The sequence below is a fragment of the Enhydra lutris genome, unplaced genomic scaffold (assembly GCF_002288905.1).
Source record: "Enhydra lutris kenyoni isolate GAN:26980312 unplaced genomic scaffold, ASM228890v2 scaffoldscaffold10, whole genome shotgun sequence".
Taxonomy (NCBI): domain Eukaryota; kingdom Metazoa; phylum Chordata; class Mammalia; order Carnivora; family Mustelidae; genus Enhydra; species Enhydra lutris.
The window spans coordinates 4,586,055-4,603,720 of record NW_019154094.1 but is presented as its reverse complement, the minus strand read 5'-3'; the positions used below and the strand labels follow the sequence as shown (position 1 = coordinate 4,603,720).

Genomic DNA, 17,666 nt, shown 5'->3' with positions numbered 1-17,666 from the left:
ACCACCTCCCTACCCCCAGGGATTAGCATTCTGTTCCATTGTTCTTTATACCAACCATCTCTAGGAGCACCAAGGAGCTCTTGTTTTCAAAAGGCTTATCCTCTTGCAGAAAAAGTTCTCCAAAGCCATGGCGGGTCAGTCCAGTAGCCTTGAGGCTTTAATGGCCTGTGGCTCTGGCCAGATTTTGTGCAGATAAAGGGCTCCCTGCCCTATCCTGTTGATGGGTTCAAGGCCACTCAGCTTACTTTAGGAAGAAAACAAGACAACAGAGGAGAAACACTCAAGGCTCCCACCTTGTATCAAATTTCCGCATCTACTTGCTTAGATCAAATTCACATGTGGAATAGGGTGTGTATACCCACATGCTTCTGATGATAATGAAACCCCTCGGTCTGCTCCCAATTAACTCCCAGAATAAGAAATATGGCGGCCAGTCCAAGATCACACATATGTCCCCAAGTCATACATGACACGCATTTTATTGCAATAAAAAAGGTCATCTGTTAGCTGCCCGACTACAGCCACATCTGAGGCTACTTCAGAAAAACGGCATCAGAAAACAAATAGAGGTTTTCAGTGGCACAGAATGGCTGGATTCTCTCCCACTGGCCCATTAAGTATGAATCAGTGGCTCAGGCCAGTTCTGAGAAGGGCACCTAACTGCTGACTTCATAGAAAACCAGATTACTGTAATGCACCGGCAACGGGGGTGTGTTCCTGGCCACCTCCTGGGCAACCAGGCGGCAGCAGCCTGAACATGGAGGTGGTACCTACCCAATGCTTCTGGCCCACTGGCCCATGGCGAGCGAGCTCATGCTAATACCTGGCATGGGGGCCTATGTCAATGGAGCGGCCATATGGGGCACACATGAGCAGACTCCCCGTGGGGCTGCGGTGCGCCCTGGGCCGGGTTCCAGCTGAGCTCAGAACCGGCATGGCTCTGCTATACCACGCAGCACATCTAACACCCTGGCGGAGGGTGGAAGTGGTGCTTCACCGGGAGCTGGCAACAGAACTGGCCCGGCAGTGGGGACAACTGCGGAGGGACCCGCCCTGCCTGCCTTCGGGTGCAAAGCAGCTTCTGCAGACCATCTTGAATATTTGGACATGACCCCCATGGCTCCTCCATCTAGCTGGAAAGCGAGGGGACCATCTGCCACGATGCCCAGGCTGTCACCTGTCCAACACTGGCTGTCCTCGCTGCTCCCGTGCCTGTGGGTCCTCAGTTTACTGTCATGTCCCTGGAGTGTGCAATTTCTAGGAGTCAGAGCTCCCAGGCCGCTTGCCACGTTCATTCTCACTTGCTTCTCTTCTCGCCTTCCTGCAGACACCCAGGAAACACCCAGCAGTTCCTCTGGTGGCTTCCTCTACCTGCTGCGGCTGCCCAAGCCCTCCGTCTCTGCTCCTCTGCCCACACCCACCCTCACCCCTGCGCCGGGCCCCACCGCACAGGCTCACTGCCCAAGCCTGACCAGCAGAGCGCGGAGGTAAACATTCAAGACGTCAGTGGCTGCCGGGCCCTGGGCCCGCACAGGCCTCCATCCTCAGGGGTGCCCCCTGCAGTCAGTCCTGCACCAGGAAGTTGATGAGGGCCGTTCTGGGGGACAGGAAAGCCTTCTTGATGCTTCGCCCCTGCAAGAGCCTGACACCCAGCTCGCTTTGGAGGACGAGCTCATGGACTTTGTCCTGGTCCCGCGCGACACCCTGGGGCACCGGGATCTTGCCGTGGTGTTTGTTGTTGATCTGAGAAGGAGAAAATCGAGACAAACGATGAGCAGCATCCTGAGGGTGACAGGTGGCCCCCAGGAAGATGCGGCACCAGCTTCCCCAGAGGACAGAGGGCAGCGAGGATAGGAGTAATGCCTGAAAACCCCAGACTGGGAGAGAGAGGATGGGGGCGCCCCGGCACGGAGAGTGCGTGTGGGCACCACACCTGGAGCGCGCTCTGTCCCAGCTGTGCTGGAAATCAGGTCAAAATCCTCAGCAGCTTCCAGGGGGCAGAGGGACGGTTGTGTCACTGGGGATCGACTCTAGGTTTTGCACACAGTGAGTGTCACTGAGGATTTTTATCTAGGTCTTGGGGGGCACCAGCTCCTGGGGAAGGCAGGTAAACTCCCTGCCACAGGCCTGGTTCCAGAACGGGGATGCCCCAGCATGGGGACAGGGAAACTGGACCCACATCACTTTAACTCAGCCTTGCTGAGAACGGCCGGGTCCAGCTGCTGACATCAGTGGCTGTTCTGAGTACCGGTCAATAAGGACACACTTCCCAGCAAACAGGAACTGGCAGTGGGACGGGGGAAGGAGCTCTCAGGACCCACACGGCTTCTGAACCGCCGTGCTTCAAATCCTCCATCCCACCGCTCCCCTAAGAACTCTTTCACCGACGCCCCTGGTTTGTTTTTTTGTTTGTTTGTTTTCTGCTTTTTGTTTTTAACTGGGAAAATAGAGTCACCGTATAATGAAAAGTTACCAGCAGTAATTTCTCAGGTTTCAACCGAAGCCTATCAGATGTCCCTCATCACCCACTCCATTTTCTCAGATGCGCGGAGAACTTAGTGGCATTTTTCTTGGTTGTATCAACTTACATCGCTGGGCGGGAGCCCCCAAAGATGTCAACACGTTGTGTCCTGAAATATTCTAGAAAATGGTTCTCCTAAAAAAAAAGTCCGAGTCTCTCGGATGCAGGGTTTTGGGGTCCTAGAGCTGTGGGACTAGGGCTGCTGCTGTTCAAAGGATGGTGCCCCCGCCCCCCACCGTCTTGTTTCTAAGCCATTAGAAGCCGCCTTCTTTCAGTACCACGTGCTTGCTTTGACCAAGACCTCAGAAAAGACCTCCTGTCTTGTCACACCAAAGCCGTGCACTTCGTGAAGTCCCGGGGGCCCCAAACACGGCATTCTTAGAACTGGTGCTTGTTCCCGAGTCACGGCTTCAGCTTGGGCTCTCGGTTCTCAGTCGGGGAAGAGGGGCCCAGGGCAAGGGCTCCTCTGGGCGTCGGAGGAGAGAACACAAGCTCTTGTGCAGACCCTCAGGCCTAGACTTCAGTTTCCTCTTCTTTAAGGATGGAAACCTCTGGATCACTGAGGGAGAAAACCTGTCTGAAGGGACCAGCTGACTAGGCCTTACACCCCCGTATCCCTTGGGACTCCCGGCCATGATGGAAGGAGCCAGTGTGGGGTGTCCTCTTCCATACATGGCCTTAGCACCATGATCCTAAATACTTCTAGACACAGTGCTTCCCTGGAGCCTGGGGGCTGACCTTCAGCTGTCCCTGGGGAGGCCTGTCCAGGGAGCTGAGTCATTCCTGACCCCAGCTGGGGCAGGGGTGGGGCTTGTGGCCTCGGGATATGGCCAGGGAGCCCAGCAGGCCTTCCCACGTGGCCCCCGGCACCCTCTCCTGGCTTCTGGCTCCTCAGACTCCCCCAAGTTGCCTTAGTCAGGGCAGGCCCCTCAGGGCGAGTGGGTCCCCATCATGCTGCCTCCGGGCACGAGGCACCAGTTAAATGGACAACCGAAGCCCAGGTGGGATTCCACACTGGACTTGGCCTTCAGGGACCTAAAGGGAAAGCAGCTCTTTCAAATCACCTCAGATAGTGGCCGTTTGACTTGAGAGAAGTCTTCCAGTCCCCATCTGGTGGCCCTGCAAGCTTCCATCTCTGCCACCTCCTCTCATTACTCACAGCCTCGGGCCAGGGCCTCAGTATTGTTCTCCCAGACTTTTCTAAATGCTGCCTGATGGGCCGCTGGCCGAGAGCACTGCCCCCGCCCCAACCATGGCCACCCAGTGACACAGGGCAGCCCTGTGACAGCTGTGGACAGTGAAAGCTCCCGCTGACTTAGCTCTCACTTCGTGCCCGGGTCTGAGCCACTCGATCCACCCGAGCCAACCTGTTTCTCCTCCCACAAGCCTGTGAGGGACAGGCATGATGGCTCTGTGCCCATTTTACAGACAGGGAAGCCAAGGCACACAAGGTGAAGCCACTTCACCCAGCCAGTGGTGGAGATGGGATGGATGACCGCCTGGGTCCTCTCCTCTCCCTGATCAGATGCCCTGCCAGCCCCCCAACCCTCTCAGGGGTGGAGCCTGGCCTTCTCCCCAATGGCCTATGCTCCCCTCTCCATGGCTCCCAGTCCTAGCATCACTGAGGGCTTTCCCTGCCTTTGCTTCTGCTGATCAGGCATCCTCTCCCCACCAGGGAAACACTGCTCCTCGAGCCCAGGCCCCACACCCCCTTGCAGTAATGGCCCCGACTGCCAGAAGCAGAGATGTCCACACTAGTAGCTGGGGACCCTGCCGTCTCCCCCGGGGCTTGGGCCCCCTTCTGCCGCCCTTCCCTCACCTGTAAAATGGACTTGGTCACACAGCTGCCTCGTCTGTGACATGGGTAACCCAGCCCGCTCCCAGGGCTGTGGTGCGGGGTCAATGAGTCAGTATCTGGAAAAGTTCTTAGGGCAGTGCCTGGCCCTTAGTCGGCACTCACTGCTTGTTCGTGGGTTTTGTCATTAGAGCGTCCAGAAGCAGGCCAAGCAGCTCCTGGCAACATCTGATCTAATTCTTTCCACAACAGGCAGAGCTGGGCGCAGTGCTTGCCTCCTTTCATCACTGAGGAAACAGAGGCCTACAAAAGTATCTTGTAAAATGGGAGACTTCCAAGCAGGACAGTCTCATTCCCAAGCTCCATGCCTTAACCTGGAAGTTACAGAAACTGCCCGTGTGTATGCCCATCGTGAGCCATTTACACCGTCCCTCCTGGGCACTGAGCTGGTCAATGCTGAGGCAGCGCCTCTGGGCTGGGGACCCCCAGGGCTGGGCCCAGCCCTGCATACCACGGGCACAGAGAACACGGACATGGCAGATCCGAACCACGCGGAATGACACCATACTGTCACCACACCTGCTATTTCTGCCCAGGGCACCAACCGAGATCACACGGACACAGAACACAGGCCGCCACGGAAGTTCCGCCACGTGGCACAGTACCCCGAGCTGGAGGTTCTCCCCATGGGGGAACCCGCAGGGTGTCCTACTCACAGCCTAAACTTTGGGTTTTCATTTCCACGATAATCTGAAACCATTTTACCGACGACCAGAACGAGATGTCTTTTCTGCAGCGACTAAAGCAGAATGGTATTTGATAGGCTCCAACTTCGTTTTCTCAAGTTAGCACTTCCTCACGCTGAGGACGAATTCTCAGGGGCACCCGAGATCATTTCTTATAAACGTTATTTAAGATAAAGAAACTTCTCTGTGTCACCAGGCTATTTTTGGTTTTGAAGCTTTGGGGAAGGAGCCTACCGGGGCAGGCCCATGTCCTCCCCTCCGTGGGGGGAGCAAAGTGGGGTTGCAGTGGGGGAACGAGGTATCAGGGGAGGTGGTGTGGAGAGAAAGTGGCTGGGAAGGGGCCGGGTCTCCGCATGGAGCCATCTTTCTAAACACCAACCTGCAGCCTGGGCCCAGGGTTTGCACAGACGCAGAAGAGCTGGGGCCTGGCCAACTGGGCCCCTGTGAGGCCGGGCTCTCCCTCAGCTCCTGGGTGGTGTGGTCCTGGCCCTTTTCACCATTTGCAGTGGTTTTATTTATTTTTCTTTCCTTTTCCCTCTCCCACTTGGCTCTTATTTTTCTTTCCTTTTTATTTATTTATTTTTATTATTTATTTTATTATTATTATTAATTATTATTATTAATTTAATTTATTTATTTTTATTTCCTTTTCCCTCTCTCCCACTCGGCTTTCAGTGCCATCAGGGCAGAGAGGCTATCTGTCCTGTTTGATTCTGTATCCACCAGAGCCTGGCACCGTGCCTGATGCACAGCAGGTCACGTGACCATTACTGACCAATGAACAAATCACCTCAGGACCGGTGACTGACTTCTCTGAGCCTAATTTCTCAAGTGAAATCAATGAGAAGGGAAACTCCTACCTGACGGAGAGGTAAGAGTTCAATGAAATCTTGGATGTGAAGGGCCTGGCCCCACATGTGGTTCAGAGACCGGCCAAGAGGGCCCCCTGTTTCCCTTTCCCTCTTCAGACACATCAGCATTAAAAATTCCTGATAATGTGTTTCAGAGTAAACACATTAAAGATGTAAAAATTACATAAAGGATAAACTATCTGAGTTATGTGCTCTGTAAAAGGTTGGAATATAAAACTACTTTTATGCATCTGTAATGATGTAATTTACCAAAAAAAAAAAAGAAAGAAAGAAAGGAAGAAATTAAAAAAAAGGAACATTCCGGAGCTGTTCTGAAATAGCTTTCCCAGTGAGGTGTTCCCTCTCCGCCAACCACTCACCATCCCCCTCCTCCCTAAACAAAGCAAGAGCCGAGGAGGAGAGTGGAACGCCAAGGGAGGAGGGCAAGGCGATCCGAACTTCTGATATGGGGCAGGGTTATGTCACAGGCTCGCAGTGCGTGGTGACCTCTCAAAGCCGAAATGTATGAGCGTAAGACAGGCGGGGAACGGTCCGGCCGAGTCAGGCCGGGTGGGCTAGAAAGGCCTGACCACCTGGCTGCGGGGGACACTCACCAGGACGGCCATCTCCACCACGTCCGGCTGCTGAAGGAACTGCGGGTCCACAGCCGGCCAGGTCTGCAGCAGCACACCGGCATCCCAGGCGTAGTGGGCACACAGCTTCCCAGGAACCTGCGCCAGGCCTGCAACATCAAGGCACAGACGGTGAGGGCACACGTGAGGCTCATGGGAGCAGAGTACACAGCTTTCGTCCCAATGCAGCCTGGCTTGGAGCTGCCCGGGGAGGCTGTACCTCGGCTTTACACAGCCTACTGGGGGCCCCCCACTTACGTTGGCCTGGCTTATCATCTGGGCTTAGGGGTACCCCCTCCCCATTTAAACAGTACCCAGAGCTGTAGAGATGGATGGACACTTGGTTCTAAAGTGTGCATTTAGGGGGACACCTGGGTGGCTCAGCTGGCTAAGCGTCTGCCTTTGGCTCAGGTCATGATCCCTGGGTCCTGGAATCAAGTCCCGCCTCGGGCTCCCTGCTCAGCGGGGAGCCTGCTTCTCCCTCTCCTTCTCCCTCTCCTTCTCCCTCTCCCTCTGTGCTTTCCCTCCCTCTCTCTCTCTCTCAAATAAATAAATAAAATCTTTAAAAATCTTTAAAAAAATCTTAAAAAATCTTTAAAAATAAAAACCAAGTGAGACTTGGAAAAAGCAAGGCTGCTGATTTTCCTTGGTCTCTGCAGTTCTGCTGATGAAGGCACGTCTTTGTGCTCCTGAGAGCGGCTCCCAAAATAACGAGCCACGCTCACTTCCTTTCCTGCCTATGAAGACTTGTGGTCTGCGAGGGCCTCCTAGCCAGTCCTTTCACTCACGATCACGGGCGCCAACATGCCGGGAACAGCAGGGATCTCAGCCTTCACACTACACTTCTTCTCAAGAGGGGCTGCCAATGGCCTTGGCTCAGGATGGGTCAAATGCGAGGCAGCCGTGAGGAAGGAAAGCCCCAAGGGCCTTGTGTCCTACAGTGTTTCATGCTGCAGCCCCCAAGCCAAGGCGGCCGTGCTCAGCATCCACAGGGCTGTACGGGGACTCCAGGGGACTTCAGCCACGGGGCTGCTCGCAGGGAATGTTTTGACTGCAAAGCCTCCGCCGATCCCATGAGCACAAGCGATGCCCCCAAAACGTGCACGAAATACACCCATCAGAAAACCGTTGACACATGCCCCTGCCTCCTCATCCTCCCGGAGGAGGGCCCTGGGACGGGCTGGCAGTGAATGTGGCGGCGTGCCCAGGCTGGGGCAGAGCCGTGGCCGCTGCATGGCCTTCGTGCTGTGAATGGCTTTTCCAGGGGTGGCAGACGGGGAATGGTGGTGGCCCTGCACCCCTCCCCCCTGAGCTCAGGAGATGCATTTGAGGGAGGGGCCCGTGCCTCACGGGTGGTCTGAGGCCAACTGCAAGACGGAGGGACCGAATCCCAACCAACGCCAGGGCCTGGAACACTGGGCTGGGACTGACAACGTTTTATTTTCCTTGAGGGCAAAAGTAATGCATGCTTCTTGCAGACAATTTATAAAAGGTCAAACTAGAGAGAAGAAAATCACGTTCACCTGCATAGTATTTTTTAAACTTCTGATTTTTTTTTTCAAAAGATTTTAATTATTTATTTTGAGAGAAAGAGAGAGCAGAGAGAGAGGCGGAGGGAGAGAGAGAATCTCCAGCAGATTCCCCATGGGCTTGGTCCCACGACCCCGAGATCATGACCTGAGCTGAAATCAAGAGCCAGACGCTTAACTGACTGAGCCACCCAGGTGCGCCTAAACTTCTGATTCTGAAGAACAGTAATGTATTTAATGAACAGTGTATAACGCAACCCCACCAAACTGAACCACTACCACCAAGATCATGCCGTATATGTAGTTTTGTATTCCTTTTGTTTCATTATTTTAAAATAATAGTGAATTTCACGGAAAAGGAGGATATGCAGTAGTAGGCATCATGTGACCCTAGTTTTATTAAATATTTCTACCAACGGGTAAAAGGTCAGAGAGAAGAAAGCAGAAGGGCATCGGTGATTCTACTCAGGAGACGGAATCATAGGTGATTCTTCCTCTTAAAGCTTTATAAACTCTCTAAAAAAAGCATTTATTATTTTGGTCATTTGAAAAGACATTTCGAAAGCAAGTGTTCCCACACTGTGAGATGGGTTCACGATTTCTCTTCTGGTTTCTTTTGAAGGCTACATTTTGTTCCCCGTTTCACTTCTGAACCCAGACCTGTTTCATTTTGTGCGTGAAGTGAAGGAGCATTGGGGCGCCTGGGTGGCTCAGTCAGGTAAGTGTCGGCCTTCGGCTCAGGTCATGATCCTGGGGTCCTGGGATCGAGTCCCGCATCGGGTTCCCTGCTCAGCAGGGACCCTGCTTCTCCCTCTCCCCCTTCCCCTCCCCCTCTTCTCTCTCTCTCTCTCTCCAATAAATAAATAGAATCTTGAAGTGCAGGAACATTAGACGGCCAATTTTCCAAACCTAATTCGGAGCGCAAACCTTCTCTTCCCTATTGGTTTGTGATGTTTCTTCTACACTATCTTGTACCAGGGGTGGTTTCAGGACCACCCACAGCTGCTACACGAAACTGCTCAAGGTGGTCATCCACGATGCGTGGGAGCACAGGCCGGAAGGTGGACGGACACACCGCTCCCTTGAGAGAGTCTTTGTGCCAAAAAAACGGGTCAGCCTCACTCGGATGTGTGCTCTGTGACACAGCAGATCTGCGTTCTGAGCTCAAGCTGCTTATCTCATTGGTAGATGGTTACAGCTGATTCCCACACGGGGTCCACGGCCCCCTCTGAGCAGCACCGACCCACACCACTCTGGGACCTCTGTCCTGATTCCCGGGCTAGTGTCACAGATGTCGGTGTGGCCCGTTCTGTGTTTCCTCTCTGGCACTCTCGTCGTAAGCCTGTGCTGCGAGTCAGTCTGCGGGGAGGGAAGGCCCGTCAGAGTCTGCGGATCGAGTGGTGTCCGAGATGTATTCCTGGGCCCCGGCTGGCCCCTATACCCTGGGCTTCCAGAACTTACTGAGGAAGCTACTCCATTGCTAATAAGCTGTTTGGCCGGAACCGAAAGGAGCTTCCTGCTTGGTCCTCAGAAAGAGCACCATGACGACTCCCATCTAAATATGAAACGGAGGTCACAGAAGGGAGATAATTGTTTCTGTACTTCAACAGGCTGGCCCGGTAGGGCTCGTCCTGTGACCCAGCTGCCATGGCAAGGATTCCAGAACCTCCGCATGGTCATCGTACAGGACGCCTCAGAGATGAAAGGGCCTTGGACACAAATGTTCTGCGCAGAAGCTGTTGCAAATTCCACTTAAAAAAAAAAAAAATGAGGAAGCCCGGCCTTCCTGGAGCAGCCCGGATGCTTATTTATAGGGGCCTGGGTCTCTGCCAGAGTTTGCATGTAGACGGGAGCGGGGCCGTCCTGCTCAGCGGGGCGGAACAGAAACTCCCAGCTCCGGGTTCCCGCAGTGTTTTGCCTACCCACTCTGTAGGGAAGGAAAAACACCCAACGTTTGCATCGCAGATACGATGGTGTCTTTACATGACATGCGCCAGGTTGAGAGCTGGCCTTTGGACAGCACCTGGAAAAAGTCTGACCGTGGGCTGGGATGCGTCAGGGCCCTGGTGCTCAGGGCCACCACCCAGGGCTGGCTGTTGCCTGTGGCCTCCCCCTTCCTGCCCCTCCTCTGGGAGAGCTGTTGTCGTCAGACCTTCCTCAGAAACGACCCCTCTTATGCTCCGAGAGCTGGGGAGGTAACCACACCACCGTGGCACCCCGGAGCAGGTGCTGGGATGGGGCTTAGTGTCTGGGGATGGCAGCCTCTCTTGCTGGCCACCAGTGGACCTACTTCTACCCTGCACCCCTGCGCTCGTGCACGCGCACGTGCACACACACACACACACACACACACACACGGCTGGACTTGGGGACTCCACTGAGCCTCATCCAGCCCTGGTGATTCCAAAAAAATGGACAGGATGGGATGTTGGCTCCCTTCAGCCTTTACCCGCCAAAGGAACTCCACGGATGTTATTTTGAGATAACGACACCGACGCCACACACATACTCGTACGTAAAATGCCATCTGGACGTCAGTGAGAACTTTTGCGCTGCAATGATCACACACATACCCCTACACGATTTGTATGTTTGTAATTGTGCTGGAATTAAGGGATTGTGCTGCACAAATGTACAGCAAAACATGAAGCTACGCTACTTTCATTTCATGAAGAGAAATGGATCGGGGGCAGCAGCCTGATGGTTTGGGATAACGAGTCCGTTCTGAATGCCTCAGGGGGTGCCCCTTGCTGTCGCCTCACAATTACAGTGCTGATGGGAGACCCGGAGCCCGCGCCAGGTAAAGCCTGAGGCAGGAATCCAGACAGAAGGAAATCACTGCACAGCCGTGAGAGGGGCCAGAAAGTCAGAAACAGAGACCTTACCCCCACACTGTCAAGAACTTGTATTTTGGACAAGAGGCTAAACTCAAAGCAGCACAAGAAGTAGCAGAAGAAGGACAAGCACCCAAGTGTCCACGAGTAGAAGACGACTCGACTTCTGGAACATCGCAGGGCGGCACACAACGTGGCTGATAAGAAAGGGTCCGGCTGAAGTACCGACATAGAACGACTCCAAACACAGAGCGAGAAAACCGTTTGTACGGCGGGCCAACATTCGCATTAAGAACAGATGCGCACTGAAGACATGAACAGAAATTTCTGCAAAGAAGACATCCAGATGGCCAACAGACACATTTAAAAGGTGCTCCACATCACTCGGCATCAGGGAAATACTAATCAAACCCACAACGAGATACCACCTCACACCAGTCAGAATGGCTAAAATTAACGAGTCTGGAAATGACAGATGCTGGCGAGGATGCGGAGAAAGGGGAACCCTCCTACACTGTTGGTGGGAATGCAAGCTGGTGCAGCCACTCTGGAAAACAGCATGGAGGTTCCTCAAAAAGTTGAAAATAGAGCTACCCTACGACCCAGCAATCATACCACTGGGTATTTACCCTAAAGATACAAATGTAGTGATCCAAAGGGGCATGTGCACCCGAATGTTTATAACAGCAATGTCCACAATAGCCCAACTATGGAAAGAACGGAGATGTCCATCAACAGACGAATGGATAAAGAAGATATGGTATATATATACAATGGAATACGATGCAGCCATCAAAAGAAATGAAATCTTGCCATTTGCAACGATGTGGATGGAACTAGAGGGTATTATGCTGAGTGAAATAAGTCAATCAGAGAAAGACAATTATCATATGATCTCCCTGATATGAGGAATTTGAAAGGCGAGGCAGGGCAGGGGATTGTTGGGGGAAGGGAGGGAAAAAAATGAAACAAGATGGGACTGGGAGGGAGACAAACCATAAGAGACTCTTAATCTCAGGAAACAAACTGAGGGTTGCTAGAGTGGAGAGGAGAGGGAAGAAGGGGGTGGCTGGGTGATGGACACTGGGGAGGGTATATGCTATGATGAATGCTGTGAACTGTGTAAGACTGATGATTCACAGACCTGTACCCCTAAAGCAAATAATACATTATATGTTAATAAAAATAAATAAATAAAAATTAAAAAAACAGATGCACAGTTCATGTACCGCATGCATTGGGGTCTAGCAGCAGACTGAACAGCGAATGGGGAGAAGGGGGTCTCAGAGCAACAGAAGGACGGGGACAAGGGCCCAATGGGGCTGAGGACATACCTTCCTCGACGGTCAGATGTGTCACAGTATGCACTGTAGATATAACTTTTTTTTCTTTTACAAAGTATTTTATTTATTTATTTAACAGAGAGACGGGGAGAGCACAAGCAGGGGGAGCTGCAGAGGGAGAAGCAGGCTTCCTGCTGAGCAGAGAGCCTGATGCGGGACTTGATCCCAGGACCGTGGGATCATGACCTGAGCCGAAGGCAGATGCTTAACAATGGAGACACCCAGGCACCCTGAGATGTAACTTTTCAATTAAAAATTGAGGTTTTGCTTGGCTTTAAGAGGCCCCAAGAAGCATGCTGGAGGGGAGGGGGAGTTCCCTTCTGCAGTTGGCTCTTGGCCGTTTCTTCAGAAGCGGGGCTTACGGGAGCGAGCGCACTCTTGTGCAGCAGAGCCTGCGGGGCCTGGAGGGCAGGCCGATCCTGGGACTGAATCCTGCCACCACTTTGTGCCACAGATGCCGGCAGGATAAAGGGCTGTATCTGGTCAGTTGCGTGTGTGTGTGCGCGCGCACGCGCACGCATGCGTATGTCTGTTAAAACCTTCAACTCGAAATAAATTCCTTCTTCCCTTCCTCCCTCTCTCTCGGTCTCCTATGTTCCAGAGTCAGAATCTCAACACTCAGGACTTGCGGGTTTAGAAAGACTATGATGAACAAACCCCGTTTTGAACTAAGGAAATGTTCACAGGAGGTCATAAAGCAATATGACCCCTCTTTCTGTCTCCCCCAGTGACCACGTGTAAACCAGGATACTGAGAAGGGTACAATCTGCAGAGCTTACACAGATCTCATCTCGTACAAGCATTTATTAGCATGAGTGTGAGGGTGCGGCTTCATGGAACCTCTGCAGTGGTCAAGATCCAGGGCGGCTTGGCCACTGCTGGGCTCCTCGTGGTCCGCTCTGTGTGGCCACCGCCCTGCCCCCTCTGCCCAGTCCCTAAGCTCCGGTGACCGCTAATGTGTTTTCTACCTCTATAATTTGGTTAGTTCAAGAATGCTGTATAAATGGAATCATGGAGTATATCACCTTTGGAGACTGACTCTTTTTCCCACTCAGTTGGATCCCGCTGGGATCCATCCACGCTATTGTCTACGAGAAAGGTCATTTTTGACGTTGATGAAATTATGCCTCCAACCAGAGTACCACTGAGAAGCTCCCCATCCGGTGATTTTCTGCTCTTTGACTGTCCACCCACAAAGGAGACCTTGTGTCCTCTGTCTGGAAATGGAATCAGTGACTCCAAATACACAAAATTTGCCTAAGCAAGCAGCTACCACCCTCAGTGGGGGAGCACAATACTCTATTATGGTACACAAAAGTGAGCTGCGGGAATTCAGACGTGGTGCCTTGAGCTTCTCAGATCCAAAACTTCAGGAAGGAAAAAAGATTTCCTCATCCTGTTACAGTTTGCCAGCTGCCAAGATGTTGGTTCTGTTTCTCACTGAAGGTCTCCACTGCCTCTTTAAGGGGCTGGCAGGGGAATATTCAGCCTCCCCGAAACGTTTCCTTTCTATCCACAGCAGGGGCGGCCATTTTGCCCACAGGACTCCGAGTCTCCCCTAGAAGACAGATCCTAATTCTGCTGCTCTTCTGTGAAAATCTGCTTCTCTAGGGAACTCTAGAAAATGGCCATTTCTGAACACCCCCACCCTCACGGTCTTCCCTTTACAGCCGTTCTGAGTTATCTGTCGAAGACACGGAAAGGATACCAGAAGCCTCATGAAAGTGAAATTTTCTAGAACCAATGAAACGTGTGTAAAAACTGCCCAAAGCCTTGGATCAAGAATGACTGATAGTGCGGGATGACAGTAATGATGTTCCTCATGACACAGTGCTTCTGTCTGCAAAGGACTCCCCCCACCTTGAGACACCAGCCCTGTTTAGCTCTGGTAGAGACAGGAAGGAGTCACGTCTCCATTCTCTCCTGAGGGCACCTGACCCACACCTGTGACTTAATGACCAAGGTGCATGGGGCTTGCCACACCAGGTGCACGGGATTCCTCACTTAACTGTCAGAGACCCTGCAGCTCATTCAGAGGGTGTCCCACATACACACGTGGAAAGCCAGGAGACCAAGGTTTCCCATTACTTCCTCGAATTAAAAAAAAAAAAATTGGTTGCTATGAATTTGTAAAGCTCGAGGGAAGACCTTCACTAGACCACCCTCTCCAGTTCTCCCACCAATGCCCAGAACAGAGCCTGGTACATAATACATGCTCAATAAACTGAGATTCAATTTCTACCTACTCATGATAACACAGCTCACGAAAGCTGTGTGGCGTGTTGGAAAAATCATGGTGCAAGGCTCGAGATGGGTTAGTTTCTATCACGATGCTTTAGTACATGTCCTATTGGGGATCCTGCCATGCTACAGTGTACACCTGATTCCTAAGACCTGCCAGGGAGGGGACAGGGCCCTAGGGAGAGTAGATCCTTGCTGCCTCCCACAACACAACTGAAGGGACATGAAAAGCAGTGGGAGGGGGAGCTACTGCAAATCCCACTGACATCAATCTTTCGTGGGAGAAATGAAAGGAGGGAGGAAGACAGATAATGCGGGACAAAGCAGGAAGATAAGAGAGAGACGTGCATATTCTAGGCTAAGAGTTAAATTTATTACAAATTAGATTGGTTTGTTTTAGAGCAAAGGAAGACAAGGAGAGAATGAACAGCGGGCCACTTAAAAAACTTAATGCGGTTGTCTATGCTGAAGGAAAGAGTCATGCTTCCTTCTCAAGGAGAGAACAAAAGGCTGCATGACTGAATATGGCATTAGTGTGGCAGGGCCTGATCCCAACCTGCCTTTAGGGCACTCAGCCTCTTCAGCGAAGAATGGGTAAATGTGTCATCCTCTGCTGTCTGTTCCAAAGCACCACAGACAAAGGAACCCAACACAACTCTCTCGGTAGAGTCAGTGACACCCTCATTTCCAAGCCCGACCGCACACGCTGAGCAAAACTGGTCTTTCTTAGGAAAATAATTGCCAAATTCTAAATCAAACACTAGCAGACAGAATTTGACGGTACACTCAAAGTCTGCTACGCCATGGTCAAGATGAATCCAGGCAGGGAGAGCTTCATATTAGATGGTCAATGAACAGTGACATCAACAGGGCAAAGGGCGAAATTAAAAGAGGATGACACACCCCTCAACAGCTGGAGAATGGATGTTAAAGAAAATACAACTCTTATTCCTAATGAGTTCTGGAAAACAAGGACAGAGAGCTGCTTCCTTAACTTTAGCGGGAATATCCACGTGCCTGGGAGGCTCAGTCAGTTCAGCAACTGATTCTTGATTTTGGCTCAGGTCATGATCTCGGGTCGTGAGATCAAGCCCTACACGGGGCTCTATGCTCAGCGGGGAGTCTGCTTGAGAGTCTCTCTCCCTCTCCCTCTGCCCCTCTTCTATCCTGCTCATGCTCTCTCTCTCTAAAAAAAAAATTTTTTTTTAAAGATTTTATTTATTCATCTGAGAGAGAGAGAGACAGAGAGAGCACAAGCAGGGGGAGAGGGAGAAGCAGACTCCTCGCTGAGCTGGGAGCCAGACCTGGGGCTCGATCCCAGGACCTGGAGATTATGACCCGAGCCAAAGGCATATGCTTAACCATCTGAGCCATCCAGGTGTCCCCTCTCTAAAAAATTCTTTAAAAAACCCCTAAAACATTACAGAGAGTATCTATCCTCAACCAACAGCCAACATCAAACCCAACAGGGAATTGTTACTTCCCCTTCAATCCGGAAGTGAGACAGGACCACCTGGACCACCACCTCGAACATTCCATAGGGTTTTCTGAGCCATTTAACACACAGTACGTACACAGACACCAAACCATAGAAAGAGAACACTAATCCTTATGTGCTGATCACGGAATCCTAGCCCATCTAAGAGGCTTTTACCCCTAACACAAAGTAGGAGAGATTTGTAGGGAATCTGCGTAATAGAAAATAGTATGCAAATAAATTTTTAAAAAATTATGTGCCAGCCATTACCAGTCAAAAATCATAGAAAAGATTTCAGTCACAAGACCAAAAATAAAATATAACCAAAAAATATTCAGTAATAATCTTAAGAAATGTGTAGGACCTCCACGAAGAAAACTTTTTAAAACCTGGCTCAGCATAAGGGAAGTCTTGAATAAAGACAGAGACAGGGCACCTGGCTGGCTCAGTTGGTGGAGTGCGCAACTCTTGATCTGGGGGTTGTAGTTCGGGCCCCACTCTGGATGTAGACATTACTTAAAAATAAAATCTTCTTTTTTTCTAACTAAATTATTTATTTTATTTTATTCTTTAAAGATTTAAAAAAAATTTATTTATTTGACAGAGATCACAAGTAGGCAGAGAGGCAGGCAGAGAAAGAGAGAGGAGGAAGCAGGCTCCCTGCAGAGCAGAGAGGCCGATGTGGGGCTCGATCCCAGGACCCTGGGATCATGACCTGAGCCGAAGGCAGAGGCTTTAACCCACTGAGCCACCCAGGCACCCCTAAATTGTTTATTTTAGACTGTAGGGGGAGGAGCATGAGCAGGAGGGGCAGAGGGAAAGGGAGAGAGAATCTCAAGCAGACTTCATGCTGAGAGACGAGCCTGACACTGGGTTTGATCTCATAACTCTGAGATCACAACCTGAGCCAAAACCACGAGTCAGATGCTTGATCAACCACACCACCCAGGCGTCCCCAAAATAAAACCTTAAAAAAAAAAGGGGGGGAGAGACAGACCACATGGAGGTCTGGGAGGGGTAAAGATGTAAGGCTTTCCTAAATTTATTCCGGGTTTAACCTCATTTCAAGCAAAATCTCAAGGACTTTAATAATAAAATTATACCAGAGTTCTACTGAGAGGAATAAACAGGTGTGAAGCACTCACATAATTACAAGAAAAGAAATGAAGGGAGGCTAGCCTGCCACCAGATGTTAAAACTATATTGAAAAATCCGATAATTAAATCAGCAAAACAGAGCACATACTCCAGAAACAGAGCCTGGAGTGGAAACGGGTATAACTTTCCGGGAAAGCAGTCTGAAAATATAGATTGAGAGTCTTAAAAACGTTCCTGTCTTATCCCCTTCAAGGGCACGATCTGAAGCGGAAACTCAGATCTCTGCACGGGCTTGGTCCCTGGCGGATTATGAGAGCAAATACCAGACACGTCACTTGGGCAGTTACCAAAGTCATGCCTGGGGGCAATTAATACAGTGATTAAAAACGTTTACAAGTTAAAAAAGAAAAATCAAAATGTTTATAAGTGTACCTTGTTTTTAAACCGGAAATACAGATGACAATTTTTTTTTTTTTTTTTTTTTGCAAACCCACAGGAAACTGATCAGAGCCCCATGTAAAACAAAGATGGGCAAACTGTTGGCTCCACATTGTGACTGCCTTGAGTTGGTCCTGACCCGCCACACGAGGCCTGTGACAC

General features: G+C 51.1%; 1 protein-coding gene across 4 annotated transcripts in view; it reads right to left on the bottom strand.

Moving 5' to 3' along the window:
* Nucleotides 1-224: 224 nt before the first annotated feature.
* Nucleotides 225-17,666, bottom strand: part of LOC111144194 (leucyl-tRNA synthetase 2, mitochondrial) — a 149,922-nt gene continuing 132,480 nt past the window's right edge. For 2 of the 4 annotated variants that reach the window (XM_022498400.1, XM_022498399.1), the window contains exons 20-21: nt 6,528-6,655; nt 464-1,743 (exon numbers count right to left, since the gene is read on the bottom strand). In XM_022498400.1, the coding sequence (XP_022354108.1) occupies nt 1,564-1,743; nt 6,528-6,655 (308 nt within the window). In that variant the 3' untranslated portion in view covers nt 464-1,563. Of the gene's footprint in view, nt 245-463; nt 1,744-6,527; nt 6,656-17,666 lie in introns of those variants that run through there. The other 2 variants (XR_002640368.1, XM_022498402.1) reach the window with 2 other exon arrangements.